Genomic DNA, 23,966 nt, shown 5'->3' on the forward strand with positions numbered 1-23,966 from the left:
CCGGCCAGTTTACATGTTATGCGGCCGCGGTGAGGTGTGTTTCTGGCGGCCGACAACTGATTCCTCAACGTTTCTTAACCTACGTCACATCCGTAGCAGGGGTCCCTCGATCGGCGCCATTTCATATTTCATTCATTGGTATTAGGCCCATTTCGCTTCTCAGGTAACTTTGCTTTTAATTTTCCAATATCACATACAATTTGGGTACCTCGGCGTACAATGTCGTTATTTGACTTCATAAAAAAGGTGTGGCTCCGCGAGGTGGCTGTTACTCGTCACTAATGTGAAAGTAAAAGCTAACGCCAATGCTAGTTAAGTTAGCATATATTAGCTTGTTGGCTGGCAAATTTAAACTGCTTTTTTGTGCAAGCACAGAGGTTTCCAACGCTGTAACGATACAAAAAAACATTTGCAACAGCGTCCTGGTTGATATGTATTTAAAAATTGCTTTTAAAATATAGCTAGATTTTGTCTGCATGACGCTTACGATAGCCTGGGCTAAAGTCAATACTAAAATGGATGTTTTGTTTGTGGAATGGGTGGCAGCGGGACACATTTGACAGTATGCCGTTACTGTTTTATTCATCTAATAATTGTTTTCATTGTTTCATTTTATCAACTACTCAACATTGTCTAATGACGTAATAACTTGTTTGCTGTCATATCATCAACTCTAATTAGTATTCTCGTTGCATAAAGCAAACTATACCAAAAAAGTATCCCCCAAGTCAGGTATGTAAGGTAAAAACATCAAGGTTTTTACTTAACATACCTGACTTGAAACAAAACCGTCGCACGTTTGTTTACTAACCCTGTTCATCTGATTGGTCCGCAGGATTTGCCAACTTGGATATAACCATGGTTAAAATCTTCGTCGGTAATCTTGCCTCCAGCACCACAGTGGAGGAGCTAAGGGATCTGTTTACACAGTATGGCAAAATTACAGAATGTGACATCGTCAAAAACTTTGGCTTTGTGCACATGAACAACATGACCGAGGTCGAGGAGGCCATTCGGAACCTCCACCACTACGAGCTAAACGGCGAGCGCATGAACGTGGAGATGAGCAAAGGACGACCAAAGTCCACCACCAAGCTCCATGTGAGCAACCTCGGAGAGGGCTCCACCAACGAGGAGCTAAAGGGCAAATTCGAGGAGTTTGGCTCTGTGGTGGAGTGTGACATAGTCAAAGACTATGCTTTTGTGCACATGGAGCGGATGGAGGATGCCATGGCAGCCATCGATAAGCTGGACAACACAGCCTTTAAAGGTGAAATCATGGGAAGGGGACATTTCTGTAATCTCTTTGCTATCTCTAGGTTCTGATTTCGATTCTGATCTCACCCTCCTCCCCGGTAAAAGCTCACGTGACGGGTAACAACCGCTTTGCAGTGAATGTACGGTCCTCATTGTAACCGGTGGCGAGAGTCCGTGGTAGAATGCGTTGAACGGGGTGTTCTCTCGGGCCCGCTCTGTTATGTCGTTGAAGTTGACTAAACCCCTTTTTACTTTTTCTAGTCGGTAACAGGCTTTCCGTGTCGGAGCCCAACGGTCTCATGCGTGTCTTCTCTCTCCTCACAAGGCAAGCTGATGAACGTACAGCTGTCCACCAGTCGGCTTCGCACGGCTCCGGGAATGGGAGATCAAACCGGCTGCTATGTCTGCGGGAGACAGGGTCACTGGTCAAAAGATTGCCCCGACGGTCGGAACGGTAGCCACAGTGACGACATGCGGGGCCACAGTGGCCGCCCCCCCCTCCCCAGGGGCCCGCCGGGTTATGGCAGGGGTGGCTATGGGATGACCCCGGGATCTGAGTACATGCCTAGCTCTGCGTATAGCCGTGCTTACATGGGCGCCATCCCGCCACCCCCTCGTAGGCTGAGTAGTTACGGGTCTGAGTTAGCCAGCCGGTACGCCAGCGCCGCGGCAGCGGCGGGCCCCTACGCCGAGCGGCCCTCGGCCTACGACCGTGAGCGCTACAGCAGCAGTGTTGATTACTATGAGAAATACAGAGCCCGTCCCCCGTACGGCTCCAGCTATTTCGAGGACCGCCGTCTCTCCTACCTTCCCCCTCCCCCACCCCCCTCTTCCTCCCTCTCAAGGATCTCCTCCAGCATAGATCCGTACGAGCGTCGGCCGCTGCCGCCGTCCTCGTACGCCGCCGCCGCCGCCGCCTACTATTCGCGGGACCGCAGCCCGATCCGCCGAGTGCCGGTCACCTCGGCGAGCTACGCCTACGAACGCTCTCGGCTGTCCCCCTCGTCCTCCTCCAGAAGCTCCTCGTACGCGGTGGCTCGGGCCAAGGAGCACCACGCGCCGCGCTACGCGCCGTACTAACGCCGCGCCGCCAAGGTGAGCAATGCAGGAGAATGTGCCGGTAACATTTCCAATCTTCCGAGAGAAAATGCGACTTTTTATGTTTAAACATAAACTAAAGAAAACGTAGCGGACGAGTCTGGATTTCGAGAGCCGCTTTTGACTGAAAGATGTGTCCAGGCTCTGACTTCTTACAGGCTGTGCAGCGCACCTTGAAGCCTAAAACTCGGTTGTTTTCTTTTTAGGTGTTTTTGTGAACTGCGGGACTTTTCCTTTGCCATCATTTGCCGCCCCGAGTGGCATGATTCCATCGGTCTTTGCGATGCGCCCCCCCCCCCCCCCCCCAAAACAAAAGGATTCTCGCGCCGTGGGTGGGAATGAGCAAGGACCGTCTTTCCGATACCCGCAGAAGATTAATCTTGTCAATCATCGGGCGATCCACAGCTTAACATAAGAATACATATTTTACAGTTTTAATCTGGATTTCAATATTGATACTAAAACATAAACCTTTTTTTGGTTATTTTTGCGGGCTTTGTTTTGCTGGTTTAAATTCTTTAGTCAAGTCTCCCTTTTATATAAATGTATATACCTATGTTGCTTATTCAGGTGAGGCACACTGATTAAGAATGTGTATTTTGTATAACTTTGGCAATGGTAAATTAGAGTAATGGTGATTTATTTTTACTTTTATCAGCCTTTGGATCATCAGCATTGGAATTGGGAGACCGGGTGATCATAGGTAGCTGAGTGGAAACCCACCTTTTGTGGCCGTTACAAACGTATATCTATATTTTAATTTGTTTTTACAAAACCCATTGCATGAACATGTTGTTAAGCAAGTTCCTAGCACCCCAGCAATCTAGGGTCAACAAATGTTTGTATGGTACTACAAACTCAATCTTATATACACAGAAATGATGCCTAACAACTGTACCAGCACTTGGGTCATGATCCCAGAAGTTATCTATTTCCAAACAAAGCCTTCCAGCCTTTGTTCCAGGGGAGACGTTACTTTTGAGGTTGTGTAACCATCAGCCTAACGTAAGCTGCTTGGTCAGTGGTCAATTTGTCTTAATTGAGCACGCTTTATTCGACAATATTTTCAACTGTGTCCTCAACTAATTGCTCTATTTACAAATTCACACAGATTAACGTTATAGTAGAACACGTATGTGGCAAAAAATTGCCACATAAGTGGCCAAAAAATTTAATTAAATTGACATACAATTGATGATACAATAAAGTTCATGAATAGCTAACTAAACATGCAATATCAACAGTAAATAAGAGAGTAGGGTAGATCTCAGGGCTTGGGCTGTTGGTCGTTAGGCACACTTTGTTTGGGTTGCCTTTGTTAGTAGTTTCAAGTCTGTGGAAATAAAGTTTGTATTTTTCATACCGGCTGTAAGAGTTGCAGCATACAGTATATGTCTGAAATGGTTTTTAATAAAACCAAAGTTAGTTTGGTGACACACTGTTTGTGAAGTCCATTTGTGTTCTGTGTGCAGTTTTACATTTACTTTGCATTTAGACTTTTTACTTGAACCCGAGACACTCTACTAGCTAACATTAGCTAATACAAGCTGTTAATACTTTCATAAGGAGCCTATTATTTGACGATTACATCTCTTATATTCAAGGGTATGCAGATTAATAAATATGAAGGCTACTGATTAAATTATTTCATGTTAAAGTTCACATGAAGAACCTTTCTTCATTGGTTTAGGGATGTAACCAGTATAGACTAGTTCTCTGTAAAAAAAATAAAAATCCCTCCTTTGTTATGCCATCACATTAGACAGCAGTTTAAACCGTTAACCCAATATAATAAGATTTTATTTATTTTTTTAAACCATAAAACCTGGTAATTTAACCCCACAGCAGCCCAGGTGTCAAAAGACTTTTCGAAACTGCATAGATTATATATATATATATATTTGGTCACTGTGGTCATGATTTCAAAAAACTATTTTTCGGCAGCCTCAGATTTCTATTGATTACTTGATCCGCCCACCAATACCTGCCCTGGTCCTTCCATCCACGGAACATGCTGGACAGGTGAGAAGGCGTTCAAGACAAGTGGAAGGTCAACTGAGTGTCCAAAGCTCCGTCTACTTCTTAAATTGTACGACGATAATGGTAGGGATAACTTAAAGAGGGAGATGAGAGGATATGCTTCCCTGCAAGACATTAATTGCGATCTTTACACCTCAAATTGCAATCACATCGGAGCCCAGATCCATACCCTTACTTGACTGATTAACACTATACGAACCATCTCGATTGTGGTACAAGTTTAAGACCACCATTTTCCCTGTGGTGAACTTTTTATTAAACAAAGCACTGTATTATTGATGCGTTGATGAAACGCCCCGAAGAGGAGAGAAATTCAAGAAACCTCCCAGTTGACTTCAACGCAGCATTAGCCTAGCCAGCCATACTAAAACGTTGAGAACACACATCCACATATCCTCACGGGTGGTCCTGACATTGACTCCTGCTTTGCACGGTATGTACTGTACAGAAATACAACAATGCCGATTCGTGCTTGATTTTGGTTTGCCTCAAGAAATCCCATTTGTTACTGCTAGATTATTATTTTCCTCAACGAAGAGATACATGTGGCATGGGTGCTCCAATTGTATAGCTGCTTGCGCTTTGAAATATCTTGCGACGTACTATTTTGGGTTTGGCCTTTGCTAGCCAGCGCGGTATTATATGTTGGCATGATGTGTATAGTTTAAGTATACTCAATGCAGTAGCTTTGACTAAACCAAGATCATTGATCCTCATCACAGATCGTTTTGTAATTGTAAGAAAGTGATGGGCAACACACATTCTGCAGTGTGCTCTACAGGAGCAATTTCGCCCTTCCTTTGTTATTACCTCCAATAAACCTTTTAATTTAGACCAAAGTAGACTTCAGTGTGCATACAAATGGATTATTCATGTAAACTTGTCAAACTATCAATGTTGTAGTGCTATAAATGTCCCCAGATTTTTGAATTTATTTTCCCCAATGTTTGTTTTTCTGCAGTGAAAGTGCACAATGGTGAAAATATTCATTGGGAATTTAGCTGCGGAGACGACCACCGATGACCTACGCTCTCTGTTCTCCCAGTATGGCAAGATTGCAGAGTGTGACATTGTCAAGAACTTTGGCTTTGTCCACATGGATGACAAGTCGGAGGCGGAGGAGGCCATTCGTAACCTCCACCACTATGAGCTGAATGGCCAGCCCATGAATGTAGAATTGAGCCGCGGCAAATCCAAAGCTTCAACTAAGCTACACGTCGGTAACATTGCCTGCACCAACCAAGAGTTACGGGCCAGGTTTGAGGAATATGGCGCTGTGTTGGAGTGTGACATAGTGAAGGACTATGCCTTTGTTCACATGGAGAGAATGGATGATGCGTTGGAGGCCATCAATAAATTAGACAACACTGCCTTCAAAGGTGAACTCTGGGGGGGGACGCTGCTAGGATCCTTCATTTGGCATGTCCGACATACACAGTCGAGGGTCACTTAGTTAAATATTGCCGTGACCTTTTCAGCGAGGTTCAATGCAACTCGATCATGGCAACCACTTTAGTTTCTCTTAAACTATGATGCATGGTCTTTTATAGATGGGGTATATCAATGTCTTCATTTGATCATTAGTTTATTTCTAATGCAACACATATCTTGACAGCATGGGAAACCGGCCCAAAGCTTTCAACTTGCTTACTAGAAGGATGCTAGATCAGGGTATGGAATGTTATTGTTGCTACGGCAGGCTTGCACCAAAGTGATGAGATTTCCTTTAATACTTGAACATAACTTCTAAAACTAATCAGAAAATCGTATTGTGCAGGGCAGGCACAATAGTATTAATGAAGATTGTGCAGCTATGATAAGAAATATGGTCAATGCAGCTTCAGTTAAAATATAAGTGTTTTAGTTCGAGGAACAGCTGCTGAAAATATCAGGAGTGAGTATGTCCTCTGACTTGACAGTGAAGTTAAGGATCAGGCACAGGTAAGTAGTGGAAGATTGTTGTGGCATTCAGATGGGAAGCTTTGGGAATTTGTTGCTTGGTACTCCACAGAGGTATTCAAACCATGAAGGAGGCCATCTGGCCTAGTTAGTTATGTACGGAAGTAACGGCAATCTTGACACATGCCTTGGCAATCATGGCACAAGGTGCAATCCTTTCATTGGGATACTACGGTTTGGAGGTAATTTGAATTGTGATAATATATCAGCCGTTGATCCTAAATCAATCGTCACGCAAGTCAGAGTTTGACCCTTGCTCTACGGCATGTACTCCCTACCTGATATAGCCATAATACATGTAACAGGCCACCTTTTAGATGGCAGGATACTTTTATTGTAGATGCCTAATTTATTGTGTGCAAGATTTCAACATGCAAGTAAACGGATTGGAATAACAGGATCTGTTTAAGGCATAATTCTTCCTGCGTCTTTTCTTTTCAAGGCAAACTGATGAGTGTGAAGCTTTCCACTAGCCGCCTGCGCACCGCGCCGGGAATGGGAGAGAGATCGGGTTGTTATCGTTGCGGGCAGGAAGGCCACTGGTCCAAAGAGTGCCCTCTAGATCAAAACGGTTACCCAGAAAATGGCTCAGAGCCACAGTCCGACGGATACAGTGCTGCTGGGTTTGTTGGGCGTGGCGGCGGCGGCGGCGGCGGCGGCAGCTGGGGTTACCATCCGGGCTTCGGCGGTGGTCAGGATTTCGCTGGCGGCTATGCTCCTGTACATGATTATTCCCGGTATTCCAGTCCTGGCGGTGGCGTGGCGGGGTACGGCAGGGGCTTCGAGAGCGCTGTGAGTTACGGGGTGCCCCCGGGTTACAGCTATAGCGCCGCAGCGGATCATAGCGTGGCTCGGATGTACGGCAGCGGAGCAGCTTACGCGGGCGGCGGCGGCTCACTCTATAGCGCGGTGCCTGGCTACCCGGCGCGGCAGCCCCCTAGCGACGAAAGGGACCCGTACGGTGTCATGGACTTCTACGAGAAGTACAGGGCTCACCCATACGGAGCCGGCTATTACGAGGTCCCCTTGGCGGCGCCATCCCCCCCTCCGCCTCCTTCCGCCGCTATAGCGCGGGAACGTGTGCCACGCTCGAGCATCGACCCCTACGAGTGCCCTCCCCTCCCTGCTGCGGCGGCCCCGGTCACCTCATACTACGCCCGTGACCGAAGTCCCATTCGGAAAGTGCCCCCCGAGCCCGAGAGGTACGGCTTTGAGCATTCGCGGGCCGCCTCGATGGCCTCCCTCCCGAGAAGCACGCCCTTTGACCTCTCGCGGGATACCTATGCTGAGCGGGCGCGCTATGCCTACTAGCGATGCGACTCTGCTAACGGGGCCACCGGCATTTAGTTCTTAATGTAGCCCATGAAACACAGGAGTAAGTATGAGAGTTGACTGTTCACATAAGCTGGGTTATCAATGAGGAAAGCCACATTGAAATACTGCATATAAGCTTCATATGATTGACTCGTAGCTGTCTGTTGTGGTATGCTCTGAGTCTTTGCAGGTGATGTCCCAACATGTGGGACGACTACTCATTTGCATTACTCCGTCTTTCTTATGATAACATTTTTGAATGACATGTTACTTTTTTAGTGTAATACATTGTGTGTTTCTCAGTGAAGCTAAACTTGTACATATATACTCATTGGATAACACTAACAAATAAGAATCCATGTAGAAGCATGTTTTAAAGGTGACCTGCTACACATTTGAATCATGGTTTACTCTGTAGCTTTTTAACCTGTGACCATTTGTTTTGTGCTGTTTATCTGCCTCTTTTAGAGGTTATACAGAGTAAGAATTTGTGTTTGTGAAGCAAAACCCCATACTGAATCAGGGGCTGAATAAGTGACCTAATTTTGTTTGTTAAAAGCAAAAAATTGTTGCGTGACGTTCGTTTAATATAAATATGTGAAACCTGAGCTGATCCTTGTGTTAAACTCTTTTTTTTAAGGATAGTCGAATAAATTATTTTTCCCTCTGACTCTGTATTTTATTGATGCACTCCAACACTTACACCAGTCGTATAGGCAATTAATGTTAGGGTTTTAAATTGTTTCTTATATCTTCAAGTATCTAGCATCGTGAGGCCGTAGTGATACTCACGTTTCGTCATTCGTATGAGAATACGTAGCGTGTCTGTCTGATCTGGACGGTATCACGAGGGAACCTTGCTGCAGGAACCCCAAAAAGAATTTGGTCAGAATGTACAACTGGCCAATATTTTTTTAGCACCACAGATTATCCGACGCATTTAAATGCAGTACATTAACATTGGTGAACATGTAGTCAAAATCGAAATTGTGCAGATGCACAACACGTACATTGACATAGAAGTGCGTAACAATGCATAAGGTGCTGTATAGATTTTCTTAAGGCATATTATTAAATAGCTGGTCAGTATGGCAATCCAATTTGACATAAATTCGCTAGACTGGATATGTGTTGCAGATATCTGCAATTCAGTTTCGCGTAGTCAAAACTAACATTTCGGATATCCGCAACTACATTCCTCCTATCCACAATTGTCATTTCAGATATCCACAAAGACTTTCCACCTAGGAGAAATTACGTCATTTTCTCCATTCATGTCTATGGGGTTTCTCATTGCAGATTTCTACAATTCAGTTGCAGATATCCACTTTGTGAATTACGGATATCTGCAACTGAATTGTAGATAGGCCTATCTGTAATTCCAGTTTGAGATATCTACAATTTGATTCTGACTAGTTATAATTCCAGTTCAAGATATCTTTAACTCACCTAAATCAAGATATCTACATGTCCCTTTTCAGATATCTTAAATTAAGTTTTGACTAGGCGAAATTAAGTTGTAGATATCTCTAACTGGAGTTACGACTAATCAAAATGACGTAGATATCTCAAACTGGAGTTAGGGATAGTCATAATTTAATTGTAGATATCTATTATCAAGTTATAGATATCTTGAATGGAATTTTGATTAGAGATATCTAAAATTGTAGATATCTGTAACTTTCATTCCGCCTAGTCAAAATCTAATTACAGATATCTTTAATTTGAGCCTTGACTAGGCAAAATGACGTTACAGATTTCTTGAATGAAAATTCCAACTATTCAAAATGTAATTACGACTGGTCAGAAAGAAGTTGTTGATATCTACAATGTTAATTCCGGATAGTCAAACTTAGTTAATAAATGACAATTCGGCTTGCCATAGGTCTGTGGACTGATTGACGGTTGAAAGACGGGGTTGGGTTTGAGGTAAGCAACACTGTATGCGAACGAGGAAGCCGAGTAGGCGACAATTTTAGCCAACAGGAGATCATTCGCCATGATAGGTGGGGCTTGTCTAGACCAATGGAAGATCGTCCCAATGTATTGAATCAATCTTTGTTGATTTGAGCCGTGCGCCATTTTGACGGTAGCGTACATCAAGGAAACGACACCGTAGCAAAGGAGTCTCCAGACGGCATTTTTTTAAATTTATAATATCTTTATACTTTTAGACCTGTTTACACGTTATCGAGTTACCTCAAACGGCTTTGTGAATATAAGGAAATGGCCACAGGAGCAAACGCGACCCCTTTGGGGAAGCTGCATCCTAGTATTGGCGCTAAACGAGGATTTGAGTCCGGGCCTGGAGCTGGAAATGGACTCATGCCGACTCCGGGGCCGCCCGCAGCCTTTCCAGCGCCGCAGACTTTCCAGCCGCCAATGCCCACTGTCAGCTTTCCCGCACCAAGTCAGTTCAATACGGTGGCAACATTCCCCGTTCCACCGCAGCAGCTATCTCCCGTGGCCGTGGCAATGTCAAAAGCAGGTAATTAACGCCGTTGCACTGGATGCTAACCGTAGCTAGTTGTTGTATAGCCCTGTTTAAGCAGGCGCCCCATTAGCTAGCTAGTTAGCGGGTTGCTAAATGGCGTGGATTACAGGCCCATTATGAGCCTATGGCCTTGTACGACGTGTATGGTAGGTGGTGTGGATATAATACAGGAGATGCCTATATATTTGTTTACTTGGTAGGTTAGTTTGAGGTGTATTCAATGCACTTCAGCATGTGTTTTCCTTACAGATTTAGGCCAGAAGAAGTCGAGGAAAAGGAGTCGGTGGAGTTGTGAGACGCCCGACCAGAAGACCATTATCCCCGGCATGCCCACGGTCATTCCTCCCGGACTGACCCGAGATCAGGAGAGAGCATATATAGGTAAATTGGAAAGCATGAACATGTTTTGCAGCAACTTAAATCTTTGAGTTAAATTGTGTACATTCTTGGCTCTTTATCATTAGATATGGTCCAAGATGTGCTTCAGTTTTTTATTGTTCATGTTTGATGTCCAATATCAATGAAATGAACGGCCCAATGAGTCTGATCTCCACGTAAATACGTGGGCCCAAATAACTGTTTTGAATGTGTTTTTATGGTGTGTAGTTTCTAATTAGGCATTGTTTTTTGCTTTCGGGTTTGCATACCGTTGGGCATTCATTTTCAAGAAGATGACTAAGACGCCAAATGCTAAATATTTTGAAACCTACAGGTGTCACTGTCTTGCCTGTTCCCCTCTACATCACCAGTTTCATTCCCTTGCATGGGGGTTTGGGATATTTCCTGACATGCTTAGTTTTTCCAAGTGTCTGCAGTGCTGTTCAATGGCAAGATGACAACAAATTTAAAGAAAGAGACTTGAATGTTATAATGTAAACCCCATGGTTCAAAACACAGATCTTATCCACAGTTATGGGATTTTAGACAGTCCCATACTTGGAAAACACACTTTTCTGCACTGATGCTGTTGAAGTGGAGGAATCTCAAATGCCTTTCAGCAGCACTGTGACACCCGTATACTGGAGCAAATTTACTGTCAATAACTGATACTGTTATTGATGTGCCCCACTCATTGTTAATGGTTGGTCTCCTTGGTGTAAGTGTTAATTTGTGCCTACCTTTTGGTTGTCACATGTTCCTTTGCTCATTAAGTAGAACCTCTTCATTCTTGAGAAGGGGGCTTTGAAATGATTATTTGCAATACACAGACTGTATTAATAATTACATTAATTGCATTGACAATATACTTTTGCAAGAATTAAGTCTTAAACTGGATGCATAATGGGGTTGTGGTATTCATGATTCTTTATCTTCTTGAATGCAAAAGCTATAATCCCCTCACCTCCCACCCTTATATGTTCTGTGAAACTGCTGACCCCGGGCACTGTTGTCTTTCTTGTATGATCATTAATACTAATAAGGCCTAGAACACACGGTTCCTTTAAATGCCTGCGCCATGTTAAAGTGTTCAGAATAGGTACTGTCTTTTGGCTGGATCAGAACCAATCAAGTTGGCTGGTATTTCTTGGAACCGTGGTTGGGTCATTCACTGAAATGATGTTGCTAAATGTTTTCTCCCTTTTGGAGAATTTGGGGATTATCTATTTACACGATACAAACTTGTTGGGATATCTGGAGATATGTAGAGGGCTGTTAATAACTGTATTTGTTAATTCGATGTTCTCCTTTCCCCAGAGTTTGGTAAGGTTTCCCTGCTCTATAAATCTGTTTTTGATTATAAGGGGTTGTGTTTTTTTTTTACCTAATCTTAATCTGAAGTGATTTATCAATGGCTGCAATCGTACTTTATATCTCGGTTGAAAACGAGACGGCGCGACTGATTCTGAAGCGTGCCGTCTGCCCTGATGTTGTTGTTGATAACCAAATTTCTCTCCATCCTTGTGTGTTTTTTTTTCTTTCCTAACCTGAACACTTACAGTCCAACTGCAGATCGAAGACCTGACTCGTAAACTGCGTACAGGAGACCTGGGAATTCCTGTTAACCCTGAGGACAGGTCGGCAAAAGATTTAAACCCACCAACAGTAACACTTTCTCTACCTTCTTGATGTTTTTTCTTTCTCGAAGAAAAAACAAGATGTGTGTCTTAGCTTACCAGCGACAGAAACGTGACCTTTCGATCACTTAGGTAGATGTGTCTTTGAAAAGTGCTAGAATATTTAGAATTTTCTATATAATAGTATTTTGATTTCTGATTAATCTTGTTTATACTCTGGCCAATTGCAAGAAGAGCAAAGGTAGGATATTACAAAAAATCTTGAATATGTTAACCTAGATTAATGTAGTGCAGTATTAATTTGAAACTGAGGCATATATCTAAATAGTATAATTGACATATACATACCAGGAAGTCAGGCAGTCCTACTTTTCACTTTCAGACCTTATTTATTGATGTCTGATCTGATGGATTGTTGCTTGTGATTAGTTTAATGGGTTAATGTAAGGTATAACTACTGGCGGGGAAATGTTTTTCATATCTAAAGCCGGTGTGGGTCAGTATGAGATTTTAAAAGGTTATGTCGAATGTGATGTGGAATGTAGAGTTAGGTTAATAATTATTTGAGGTACTGTCAGAATTTCTGAGGGTTGGGCAGTTATGCCTTTTGATTATTATCGTCTAACATATAGACTCAACTGTCTATCCTTGCAGGAAATGCCATTGCTTTCAAGACTGTGTGAGATTGGCCTCTTTTGAGCAAGTCATGTTTCCTGGTACAGAGATTTCTTACACTACTGTTAATCGGATATCTCCACAGCAACCAAAACAACCCACTTTATTCCAGGACATTCATAAACGACTCCCCCACTCTAACATGAAACAAACCAAGGGTGTTTCAGGTTGTCACCGTTGGAAGTTCTTTCTAACTTTAAAAAAAAAAAAAACTTTTTATTTGACTTTATAATTTCCACTCTTCCTCTTGGACGTCCAAGTGGTCACACGCGTGTCTCTCCTAAGGGGAGGTCTTTAGGAAAAGGTGACCATCTAATCTTAATTCCTTTTCTCTAACCCAAATTACCCCCACGTCAAGCTAACCCTTTCTCAAGCACAGGGTCTCCTTAACGACCGCTACCACACAGGTTCTCAGCATCCCCGGGGAGGTACGGACCTCTTCCCACCACGACAACACCCGGCAACGCTCAGAGCCAGCGTTTCTGCTTTAGGATCCGCCCTTTTTTTTTATAACCATTTTTATTTATTTACCACCGACTATTCATCCATTAGGCCAACAACCCTGTATGCAGGTTAACTTGTGGCCGTTTTTTTTTTTGGATTTATTTTTGTGGTGGATGTCCTTCCAGGCACCTTGGTTTAATCACCACCATGCAGCCCAGGCTGCCCTAATTCTGAACTGAAACTGTGATGTAATTGAGCTCTTTGGCTCATAACATGTTAGGTCAGAATTCCCATATCATTTGATTTCTCATTCCTTTACATTGGCATGTGTTTCTCCAAGTCGCCCTATTTCAGGATCGATTTTTGTTTTTTTCCCCCCTCTCTGAGTACTTCCAACCCTCAAGCTCTTTAAGTACCGACTCTGAATCGTTATTATATTGACGACGATCAAGTGGCATTCTCTCATTCCAAATAGCCTAGCGTGTTTTACGTCACCGTGTGAACCACGTCCTAGTGGAGTCAGACAGGATCAGGGAAGCTTTGGTTGTCTGCACCGTGGTGCGGCGAGGCACTGACGACCGCCCTCCTGTCTGTTTCTGACCGCGCAGGTCTCCCTCTCCCGAGCCCATCTACAACAGCGAGGGCAAGAGGCTGAACACGCGCGAGTACCGCACCCGCAAGAAGCTGGAGGAGGAGCGCCACTCGCTCATCACGGAGATGGTCGGCCTCAACCCAGAGTTCAAGCCCCCCGCGGACTACAAGTACGCAGCCGGCCGCCCCTGCCCCTTGTAGACATGTTTGTGTTATGGGAGTGAATGTGCTACAAGCTAAGCGTCAAGTGTTAAAATGGTACGAGTTTGCTTTCTGAGGAGCTTCTGTGTGCGGAACAGTTATTGGATTGATTACGGTTCTCCACACTTGACCAGAGAACGGCTAAAAACTCGGCGCAAGTCTGCCAGCTGAAGGATACCACCCCATGCATTCCGTTGAGAAAAAATATGAATGTTGATGCTTGTTCACTCTCTAAGATGTTAGAAGACTAACCAGTAGTTCCATTATTGTTGAGCTTTTTCTAACTGTTAGACGTCCTCCTGCATCATACCGTTGTGTTCTCTGTCCCCAGACCCCCGGCGACCAGAGTCAACGACAAAGTCATGATCCCCCAGGATGAATACCCTGAGATCAACTTTGTGGGGCTGTTGATTGGACCTCGGTAAGTCACATCATTAGAGCTCTGCGCTTGTTTCCCATGAGCAGCGTGACCATAATTAAACATTATTTTTCCTACCGTTTTTCGCCGTATTTTTAGTCGCCTAACGTTAAGCCTCCTTCCCCCCCCTCCTTTGTTTATGTGTTCAGTGGTAACACCCTGAAGAACATCGAGAAGGAGTGCTGCGCCAAGATCATGATCCGCGGCAAGGGCTCCGTGAAGGAGGGCAAGGTGGGCCGCAAGGACGGGCAGATGCTGCCCGGGGAGGACGAGCCGTTGCACGCCCTGGTCACAGCCAACACCATGGAGAACGTCAAGAAGGCCGTGGAGCAAGTGAGTTCTGCACCATCCCTGTGGCGGGCATTGGGGCGAGGTGCATGCAATACTATAGGCGTCTGTTTTAAAGAAATCGTACCTTCTTTGAATAACTAGCAAATGGTCCAGACTTGGACCATTTGCTGGTTATTTAAAGTATGTATAGTTTCTTTACCACAGACCTCCTTTCGAATTCGAAAGGCGTCTGTTGTAAGGAAACCATACCTTCTTTAAATGATTAGATAATGGTCCATACTTGAGCCATTCGCTAGTTATTTTGAAGGAGTTATTGTTTCTTTGCTACAAACGTCTGAAAAAATCTATAGGTTTCATTTGTAAAGAAACCATACCTTCTTTAAATACCTAGAAAACTGTCCAAGTATTGTCTAAAAATGTCTGGGTCATTTATTAAGGATTGGGTAATGCTTTTGGTTCTCTGCGGGACTCTTTAACGATGAATGCAGTGCTACGGTGTCTATGACGCGCCAGTGCCTGCCCCTGGGCGGTGTGTGCACGCAGTCGAGGAGGGCTGCTGCGCTGAGGTCTAACGGCGTTGTGTTTCCGTGGTAGATCCGCAACATCCTGAAGCAGGGCATCGAGACGCCAGAGGACCAGAACGACCTGAGGAAGATGCAGCTCCGCGAGCTGGCCCGGCTCAACGGCACGCTGCGGGAGGACGACAACAGGTTAGCCATGGCGTTCCTTACGGGTGGTTCCGTTTCACGTAGGCTTCGCCTTATGGGCTTACGGGACGTCCGACGTAAGGCGAAGCCTACGTGAAACGGAACTAGAGTTTTTATAATGTAACTCGTTTTGATTAGTTTTCAAAGGCATCCTTGTCTTTCCGTAACACTGTGGTGCAATGTTTGGGGTCTGAAGTGCTTCTGTTTGGTCCGCCCTCACAGGATCCTGCGTCCATGGCAGAACTCTGAGCCGCGCAGCATCACCAACACCACGCTCTGTACCAAGTGTGGCGGGGCGGGGCACATCTCGTCTGACTGCAAGTACACCAGGTAACGAATACACCAGGTACCGAGGCGCTCCGCAGGAACGGCGAGCTCGACTTTGATTGTAAAATATGAACAGTAGGGCTGGGTATTGCCAGGTACCTCACAATTCAATTGGATCATTTAGGTCTTGAATCGATTCGATTTCGATTCGATATTGATCCAAATGCTTCGATATCGATCCAATAATAAGTGCAGATGACAAAAAGACCTAAATATTATTTAGAATTAACCATTTCAAAAGGACTGAACCGTTTCATTGTGCTTTAACTAGCAAAAAGGGAATACACCATTGTATAGTATTGTTCCTGAGCTCAACTTGCAGCATAAAAGTAATAATCATAACATGGACAAATGTAAAAGGGCATGTCCATTTAGGCATATTCGCTTCTAGTTTACAATGACTGAGTATGCTTCTTTATTTTATTTTATTTCTTTATTGGAAATAATCGATTTCAAAGAAATTCTGGATCGAAATTGAATCGAGAACAAATAATATGCAGTGCATTGATGAGTCGATACTCTTACCTAGCCCTAACGAACAGCACTCTGTGTCATACATTTAAATACATAAACTGTCGGGGATGACACGGTGCAGCCCGAAGGCTTCATTCCATCGTGCTCCCTGTCAGCATGAATGGAGCGACCTACCCAAACATGAGCGAGTGTCGTGTGGCGCCGAGCATGGATTAAAGTTCTCCGTCGCTACGACGGATTTCCGTCATTTGGAGTTCACAGAGGCCACTTGTGAGATCAATGTAGATCCGAGGAGTTTTTTTTTGGGGGGGGGGGGGGGGGGGGGGTAATAGGTACTTTCTCGCATAAAAAAATATTAAAACTTAAGAAAGTGATGTATTAACAGCACTGAAGCGAGAATTAAAACAGCTTTTAGCAGCTTTACCGCTACCGCTGCCGCGAAATGCATTCTGGGAAACTTGCATACTGTATACTGCGGTGCAGTCGGTCTGCTGTATACTGCATACTGAATCCCACATTCTGTGGGGTGTTCCACAAAGCCGGTTTTATCACATAACCGGGTAAGTTAACCCAGGGTTTGCTGTAACCCTAGGTTTTCCGTTCCAAAAGGATCACGGTATGTTAGTTGCTATAGCAACATATGCTCTGAATCAAACCTGGTCGGACCAGGTTTTGCGCAGGTTAAGTTTGAAACATAACCCGGTTTTGGGTATTTCAACCGGCGTTCGCCGCAGATTTCATGTGTTCACAATGGCATGCCCTTTTGATGCGAGAACTGCTGATATCAGAGCGCAAATTATACGTGCAATCCACCGGGAGCGATTGATAAGACCACGGCTCGACATCTTGGCATATTGGATGACTTTTTGCTGGAGTGGAGAGATATAGATTCTCGCGCAAATCTTTAATATATTTAAATAGCCTTACATAGCCAACACTACCAATCGAGGGCCTGGCCTCAGTTCACTCCAGACTATTTGCGTAGCCCTCCGTTTTTTTCAAATGGTAGTTTTATCTAGGCTATAATGCTGGAGATGCTGAGCACATCACAGTCGTTTCAGATGACCCATCCAAGATTTGTATCGGCCTCCTATCATACAAAGAGCAATATTGTCTGAGTACTATGCCGAGAGGCATTTACAACATAAAGTATAAAATAGTCCTAACGGACTTGCATCCACTGGAGAATGTTCGATCGTAGCCGGCGGCTTCATTACAAGCACTGATCCATCTTGATCTGTGAAGTTGATGAATTGTCACTTTTAGGTTTTCTACCCAGTTACCAAAAAAAGAAACATTTGGAATAGTATGCGCTGTGGCAAGCACCCGGTTTGCATGTGTTACTTCGAAGGCAAAAAAAAATGGCTTATTTAAATTTATACCAATACGATGGTGGGAAAAGCTTACCAGTTTGTATGTTTTTTATACTTCATTTTTATACTTGATCCTCTGACCGCTTGGAAGCAATCGGAGTACATATTGTTTTAGAAGAAAGGGGTTATGTGGTAGGATCTTTAAGAATGCTTAACTGGGATATTTATATATTCATGGCTCAAATATTAAGGATCATGCTTTTGACGTGTAACTAACGCATTTACGCGGTCAGCGATCCGCTGCCAGGCTTTGGTTCTCCGAGTTGCAGAGGCTTTAGCGTTCCCTTTTCTTGTGATAATGTCCTTCTCCTCGTCATAGCTCTCCAGGAGAACCTTGAGTTCCATTTCATTGAAATAAGCGGCCCGTTTCGCCATATCGATCAGGGTTTCCATGATCCATACATCACGTCTTTTTAGGTTTGGCGTGGACGCGCCCAACCCTGTGTTAACCAACCCCGAGTTGATTGAACTAATGCATAACCGCTGCTGTGGAACCGAAAACTCTGGGTTGGTCGGCACAGGGTCAATCAACCTAGAGTTCAGCGTTAACCTCCGTTCGTGGAATACCCCTCTGTATGCAGTATACAGTACATACTGCGCAGTATGTAGTCGGCAGTACGGTAGTATGCAGTTTCGAACATGGACATAATACACGCGTGTATTATGTCGTCATACGTCAACGCCGGTAAAATTGTCAAATTATATAGTGAGTATTTAAAAGGTCTACCGTTAAAATTGACTGAAAACACAAGCATTTTAATGTACATCCCGATTATATATTAAATATATATTCAATATATTATATACAAATGTATATATATACACACCATTTTCCACTAAAACGTGCATTCGGTGTAACCAAGCTTCAAGCATATGGTTTTGTTGCCAAAAAGCAAAAAAAATGAGCCTTTTTGCAAAGTTGCACTTGTTGTTGCAATTGTTATTTAATTCTGGTGTTGTTTGTTTGATGCTTGTTCTGTTTGTTGTTCATTGTTTTAATAAGATAAATCCTGGTGCTGTTTGTTGTATTTTCTTATATATAAAAGGTTTACTTGAAATAAAACATGTAATGAAAAGTTATGTAGATGCTTGATTTTTTTAGAGAGTAAAATATGAGACAAGCTTTGCAAAAAAAAAATCTTGGAGTCTAATTGAAAAGACAACAAAAAAATTGCAATAGATGCAAAAGAACAGCTGTTTAAAATCCTCCTCCTGTAAAACAGTATTGGTCGAGCATTTAAACGTGATGGCTGCATTTGGTGCTGACGTTTTATACATTTGTATTTCTTAAGCAGGTGTAAAGTAACCTAACCTGGAACATGTTTCACACACTGCACGTGACTTGGCTGTAGCGCGAATAAAATTTCAGTCAGAAGATTTTTTTTCACTTTAATCCCTGGGCGCCGAGACTCCCCCGTCCTGACTATACGCTTCCTCCCCCCCCCCCACCCCCTCCAGCTCGTTCACCGCCCAGAGGGCCACGCCCGGAGAGCCCCCTCAGTCGGCCCAGGACAAGGCCCGCATGGACAAGGAGTACCTGTCCCTCATGGCGGAGCTGGGAGAGGCGCCCGTGCCGTCGTCCGGCGGGGGACACTCGCACCAAGGGGGCGGCAACCGCTCCAACAACTCCAACAACTCTCAGCAGGTCGGTCCGCTGCCCAGCTGCTCCGGCCCCTGATCCAGAGGCTCCATGTCGGGGGACCGTTGCTAAGGCTGTGGGCTTTAAGGAGGCCTCCCTAGGGAGCCAACACTGTTGGAGGCGTCTACCGCCTGCTTGTCTCTGTCGGTCTGGGGGGGGGCGAGTAGAATGCACCGATCACTGCTAAGTGTGTGACAGAGGGGCCATTTATGTGTCATTAAAAAAAAAAATGGACAAAGGTCCGTGACCTGTTTTATTGAACAGAAGGGCTGCCCTTGCTGCATACTATCGCATTTAAATCCTTTAATTAAAGATTCTGAAGGTAGAATACTTTAACACCTAAACCTCTTGATATCCAGCGTAGATCACCACTCGAGAAACAGAATCTCAGTCGAGTTGGGGAAAGCGACGAAGGTGCTACTTGTTTAAAGCGTGGCTATTTAACATAGCTGAAAGACCTATCGGAACGAGAGTAAGGCCCAATCCCATTTCTACCCCTTTCCCTCTTCCCCTTACTCCTTCAAAACAAGGGCGAGGGGTAAGGGTAAGGGGTAGAAATGGGATTGGGCCTAAGAGACGTCAGTAGATGGGTTCTGATGTCCTAACCACGTTGTGTGTCGGCCTTGCTTTGACAGAACCGTCCTCCGTGGATGAACTCTGGTCCCTCTGAGAGCCGGAACTACCACGGCGGCATGCATGGAGGAGGGCACGGCGGGGGCCACGGAGGAGGCCATGGTGGTGGACACGGGGGCCACGGTGGGAACCACGGTGGGAACCACGGCGGGAACCACGGCGGGAACCACGGCGGGGGCCACGGCGGGAACCATGGCGGGGGCCACGGAGGCGGTCATGGCGGGGGCCACGGTGGCGGCCATTCACTAGGGCACGGCGGGCACCACGGCTACCCGCCACCCATGTCCAACATGGGAGGACCCCCCATGTCCCACAACCCCAACGGCATCCCGCCCCCATGGATGCAGCCCCCGCCGCCCCCCATGGGCCAGGGTCACGGACACCACATGGGTAAGCCCCCCCCCCCCACCTCTGCATTCATTCATTCAGTCACCCTCTTTGTTCTGTTGGTTAGAATTCAGCCCGGCGCCTTCAATGGACGGAATGTCTTATTGCACTTTTCGTTTTTTAAACGGGAATACATTGCAAGTTGGGACATTCAAATATCACCATTTGATTTGAATACCATTTCCCTAAATGCCTAGTTTTTATATAATCAGATATGCAAATGTCTCCCTCCTTGGTTCTTCATTAGTTTTGATACCAACTTGCCGTGTGCAGCTGCCCAATAGAAACCATCCCATGGTAACCTCAATCTTTCTCCCCCCTCCCCCTGTAGGTCTGTTGCCCCCTCCCATGGGCATGATGCCCCCACCTCCCCCACCGCCGAGCAACCAGCCCCCCCCACCGCCCTCTGGACCCCTGCCACCGTGGCAACAGCAGGCCCCGCCTCCCCCGCCGACCAGCAGCATGGCGTCCAGTGCGTCCCTGCCATGGCAACAGAGTAAGCCTGCCTGCATGACCTGCACACCAAGTAGGCTTAGAGGCCAAGACCCAAGTCAGAGCTTTTGTTGATGGGTCGCTTTGTTTCTTTTTTTCGTTCTAACAATGTTTCTCTTTGGTTCAACCCCAGCGGTCCAAAATCAATCTAAATATTGGAAGCTGGTGGATTGACATTACGGGTGGTGTTGGGGTGTTGATCGGAAATAGTACTGAGTTGTGTAACAGGCGTCGTCTAGACTAGCATTGTCTGTAATGATGCGGGGGCCTGCTGCTTGAGGTCGTTGCGGTGGGGCACAATGGGCCGCACACTGTACAGTAACGGCACTAAAACGAGTGGAATCGGGGACGATGACGTCAAGATGTCTTCTGCTGGGTAGGCTGGTAGACTGATCCATCCAGGGTACGTCCAGGTGGACACGCCCACCTGTGAAAAACCTTTTTATTCATAAAGGCATTTCCTACTTTAAAAAAAATAATAATAATAAAATTGTATACTAGCACTCTGAGATTCTGCTAGAATGAAGAGTGCTCAACAAATAAAATGAATTATTATTATTATTATTTATGTCAGAAGAGGCCCGTTTTCAAAACAGGCCTCTTCTGACATCACAGGTGGGCGTGTCCACCTGTGATGTCAGAAGAGGCCCGTTTCCCAAACGGCTTGTGCCGGCCGATCCCGCTCTAACCTTAAGCCCCCACCTCTCCAAAAGATACGACCACCACCTCCAGCGCGGCCAGCGGCTCCCTGCCCCCCTGGCAGCAGCCCCAGCAGTCGGCCGCCGCCGGCCCCCAGCCCCCGCCGCCCATGACCAACCCGTCCATGGTCCCGCCTCCGCCAGGCGTCCAGCCGCCGCTGCCCCCGGGCGCGCCGCCACCCCCCCCGCCGCCTCCGCCCGGCTCCAGCGGCATGATGTACGCGCCGCCCCCTCCCCCACCGCCCATGGACCCCTCCAACTTTGTCACCATGATGGGGATGGGGGTCCCAGGCATGCCCCCCTTCGGCATGCCTCCAGCGCCACCCCCTCCACCCCCGAATTAACCCTCTCACACCCACAGGAGAGGCCTCCATCCAAAATTTGTTTAAGAACCCCCACCACCACCACCATCATCACCAGACAGCCATCAACACATTATCAACAGACTGATGAGAGATTCTCCGTGTTCATCCGTACTTCCACTCAAAAGTGAAAAACCTGTGCTTTATTTTTTTATTGGTCCTTGGCGTTGTGACGGTATATCGGAAACGATGAAAAAAGACGGAGGTGTAAATTTGCGTAATTTAATTATTTCCTGTTTTTAAAAGTTTGTATCCTGTTTTTTTTTTTGTTTTTTTTCAGCCACGAAGAAAGGTCTGTTTCCATACAAAAATGTTTCTGGTGCAAAATGTACGTTGTGCAATTGACCCGTTTTTTCAATTTGGCTCTAGAGTTTGTCTTTTTCTCATTCTGCTCGTGAACCACAAGGCCTGAGGTAGCTCTTAACTTTAATTTGCTGGTAGGGATGTTGTGGTTTCAACTTCCATTTAGCCAGAGCTACTTAAGTTTGAGACCTGGTTTAATTACAGTTTTTGCATGAGTGTTCAAATAAACCCACCGGGCTGCATTAAGCAGACATGACTTAAATTTGTGACGGTTTCATTCTTTTGGTTTGACGCAAATGAGATTAATATTTTTGTAGCAAAATATGATGTGCGCGGCGCCAGTTCTTCAGTCCTCGGCTGACCCGCAGAGCTGAACATTTTTGTAACTCCTCGTATGGCTTCTTAAATATTCCAGGTTCTGGTTTGTGTATTTTTTTCCCCCCTGATTTTACGATTGCTTTAAGCCAGGGGTCACCAACCTTTTTGAACCTGTGAGCTACTTCATGGGTACTGAGTCATACGAAGGGCACCCTGTTTGATACACTCTTCTGAAATAACATTTGCTCAGTTTGCCTTTAGTTATCTATTATTAATATTGATTAATGATACTCATCTATGTGAAGAAACTGATCATGTTAATGATTTCTCACAATAATTATCAACAATGACTTAGAGGTGGGAAAGAGTTGTTGAATGAGTTGTGCTATTTTCAGAACAGGTCTGCGGCCCCTCATATAGTCCTTGCGGGCACTGTGATGGTGACCCCTGCTTTAAGCAATCCCTACTAGCCCCAATTGTAGTTCAGCTGGTTCCTTCCGACCAGGGGACTAGATGCAGCAGTCTACTGCTATGCACCCTGAACGCGGAAGTCTTGAATGTTTTCCACGTAAGTGTAGCGGTGTGCAGTGAGAGTGTATTTTTGTTGCTTCCGTTATTTTTATTTTGTCCCCCCCCGAATTGATTAGATGGCATTTTACTTTTTTCCAGGATTCTGTCTGGTGTTATTGGTTCTAGCCTGAATAAATAGCTGTTGAAATCTTGCCTGATTCCGAATAAACGTATCAATTATACAAGGTTTCGATTGTGTTTCATCCTGTACACCTGGCCGTCGCAACTGTGGCCTGGCCACGGTAGGCTCTTGTACATACGTCATCACGTCGTAACACGTCATCACCAAGCGTCCTCTGCATGGACCATAATTCTGAAAAGTGCCGCCAGTCAAGAGTTTTATCAACAATGGATAACACAACACAGTTCGCACTTTGCTGAGTCTGTTGCTTATTTGGAGCCTATGGTCGCGGATTCTCCGAAATACATCGGTCTTCTCCAACTGTGCCTGGAAGGCAATGTCTGCCCAAATGGCTAACAGACACTCGACTTCTCTATGGAACCAACGGTTGAACCGCTTAACGCCATGTTTACCGTTTAATGGGAAAGAAGGCTCGTCGCCTTTATTATGTCCATGGTCGTCGCATGGACTATACGTCTTCCAGCTCAGGTTGCGTAGCCATGCGTGTGCGCGTGTCGGCTCATTAGCATCTGTACCGTGGCGAACCGTACCGTAGCGCAGCACACCTCTCCCAAGTGGCCAAGTTGGCCTGGACTGGCCAGACTGGCCACACTCACACTGGCAGATTTGAGCACCGATAGGTGTGAAAACGCCAAGGCCAGATGGCCTAGTGTGAGTGCACCCTTACTGTTCTACTTTCTTCTGAGGATATACTTGGAATGGGCGCACTGGGAAGTGGCCAAGCCAGTTATTACTTTATCGGCA

The 23,966-nt window shown here is 45.4% G+C and overlaps 3 protein-coding genes across 6 annotated transcripts; all 3 read left to right on the top strand.

The window, feature by feature from the left end:
* The first annotated feature begins 57 nt into the window (after positions 1-57).
* rbm4.2 (RNA binding motif protein 4.2) lies at positions 58-5,438 on the top strand. Of its 4 annotated transcripts, XM_056575252.1 has the most exons (4): positions 58-163; positions 836-1,270; positions 1,583-2,352; positions 2,562-2,649. In XM_056575252.1, the coding sequence occupies exons 2-3, from the start codon at positions 859-861 to the stop codon at positions 2,335-2,337; spliced, it is 1,167 nt and encodes a 388-aa protein (XP_056431227.1). In that variant the 5' UTR covers positions 58-163; positions 836-858; the 3' UTR covers positions 2,338-2,352; positions 2,562-2,649. The 4 variants fall into 4 exon arrangements, with proteins under 4 accessions (XP_056431227.1, XP_056431226.1, XP_056431228.1 ...); XM_056575251.1 differs by having other exon boundaries at positions 1,583-3,896; XM_056575253.1 differs by lacking the exon at positions 1,583-2,352 and having other exon boundaries at positions 60-163; positions 2,562-3,876.
* On the top strand, positions 5,369-8,911 carry LOC130369739 (RNA-binding protein 4.1-like). The gene is made up of 2 exons (XM_056575250.1): positions 5,369-5,774; positions 6,797-8,911. Exons 1-2 carry the CDS (start codon positions 5,369-5,371, stop codon positions 7,663-7,665), a joined length of 1,275 nt encoding a protein of 424 aa, XP_056431225.1. The 3' UTR covers positions 7,666-8,911.
* Positions 8,912-9,644: 733 nt separating this feature from the next.
* Positions 9,645-23,657, top strand: sf1 (splicing factor 1). The gene is made up of 12 exons (XM_056575245.1): positions 9,645-10,156; positions 10,412-10,543; positions 12,102-12,177; positions 13,905-14,057; positions 14,420-14,509; positions 14,656-14,839; positions 15,392-15,507; positions 15,727-15,834; positions 19,137-19,323; positions 19,953-20,340; positions 20,669-20,833; positions 21,543-23,657. The coding sequence occupies exons 1-12, from the start codon at positions 9,895-9,897 to the stop codon at positions 21,869-21,871; spliced, it is 2,190 nt and encodes a 729-aa protein (XP_056431220.1). The 5' UTR covers positions 9,645-9,894; the 3' UTR covers positions 21,872-23,657.
* Positions 23,658-23,966: the final 309 nt, after the last annotated feature.

The sequence above is a fragment of the Gadus chalcogrammus genome, chromosome 17 (assembly GCF_026213295.1).
Source record: "Gadus chalcogrammus isolate NIFS_2021 chromosome 17, NIFS_Gcha_1.0, whole genome shotgun sequence".
In the NCBI taxonomy this organism is placed as follows: domain Eukaryota; kingdom Metazoa; phylum Chordata; class Actinopteri; order Gadiformes; family Gadidae; genus Gadus; species Gadus chalcogrammus.

What these genes read in the sequence shown, in the direction of transcription:
- sf1 (XM_056575245.1), top strand. Translation starts at nt 9,895, where the DNA reads ATGGCCACAGGAGCAAACGCGACCCCTTTGGGGAAGCTGCATCCTAGT. An exon ending in CTGCGGGAGGACGACAACAG is followed by an intron (nt 15,508 to 15,726) that starts GTTAGCCATGGC and finishes CCGCCCTCACAG; the next exon opens with GATCCTGCGTCCATGGCAGA. An exon ending in TCTGACTGCAAGTACACCAG is followed by an intron (nt 15,835 to 19,136) that starts GTAACGAATACA and finishes CACCCCCTCCAG; the next exon opens with CTCGTTCACCGCCCAGAGGG.
- rbm4.2 (XM_056575251.1), top strand. Translation starts at nt 859, where the DNA reads ATGGTTAAAATCTTCGTCGGTAATCTTGCCTCCAGCACCACAGTGGAG. An exon ending in GGACAACACAGCCTTTAAAG is followed by an intron (nt 1,271 to 1,582) that starts GTGAAATCATGG and finishes TCTCCTCACAAG; the next exon opens with GCAAGCTGATGAACGTACAG.
- LOC130369739 (XM_056575250.1), top strand. Translation starts at nt 5,369, where the DNA reads ATGGTGAAAATATTCATTGGGAATTTAGCTGCGGAGACGACCACCGAT. An exon ending in AGACAACACTGCCTTCAAAG is followed by an intron (nt 5,775 to 6,796) that starts GTGAACTCTGGG and finishes TTTCTTTTCAAG; the next exon opens with GCAAACTGATGAGTGTGAAG.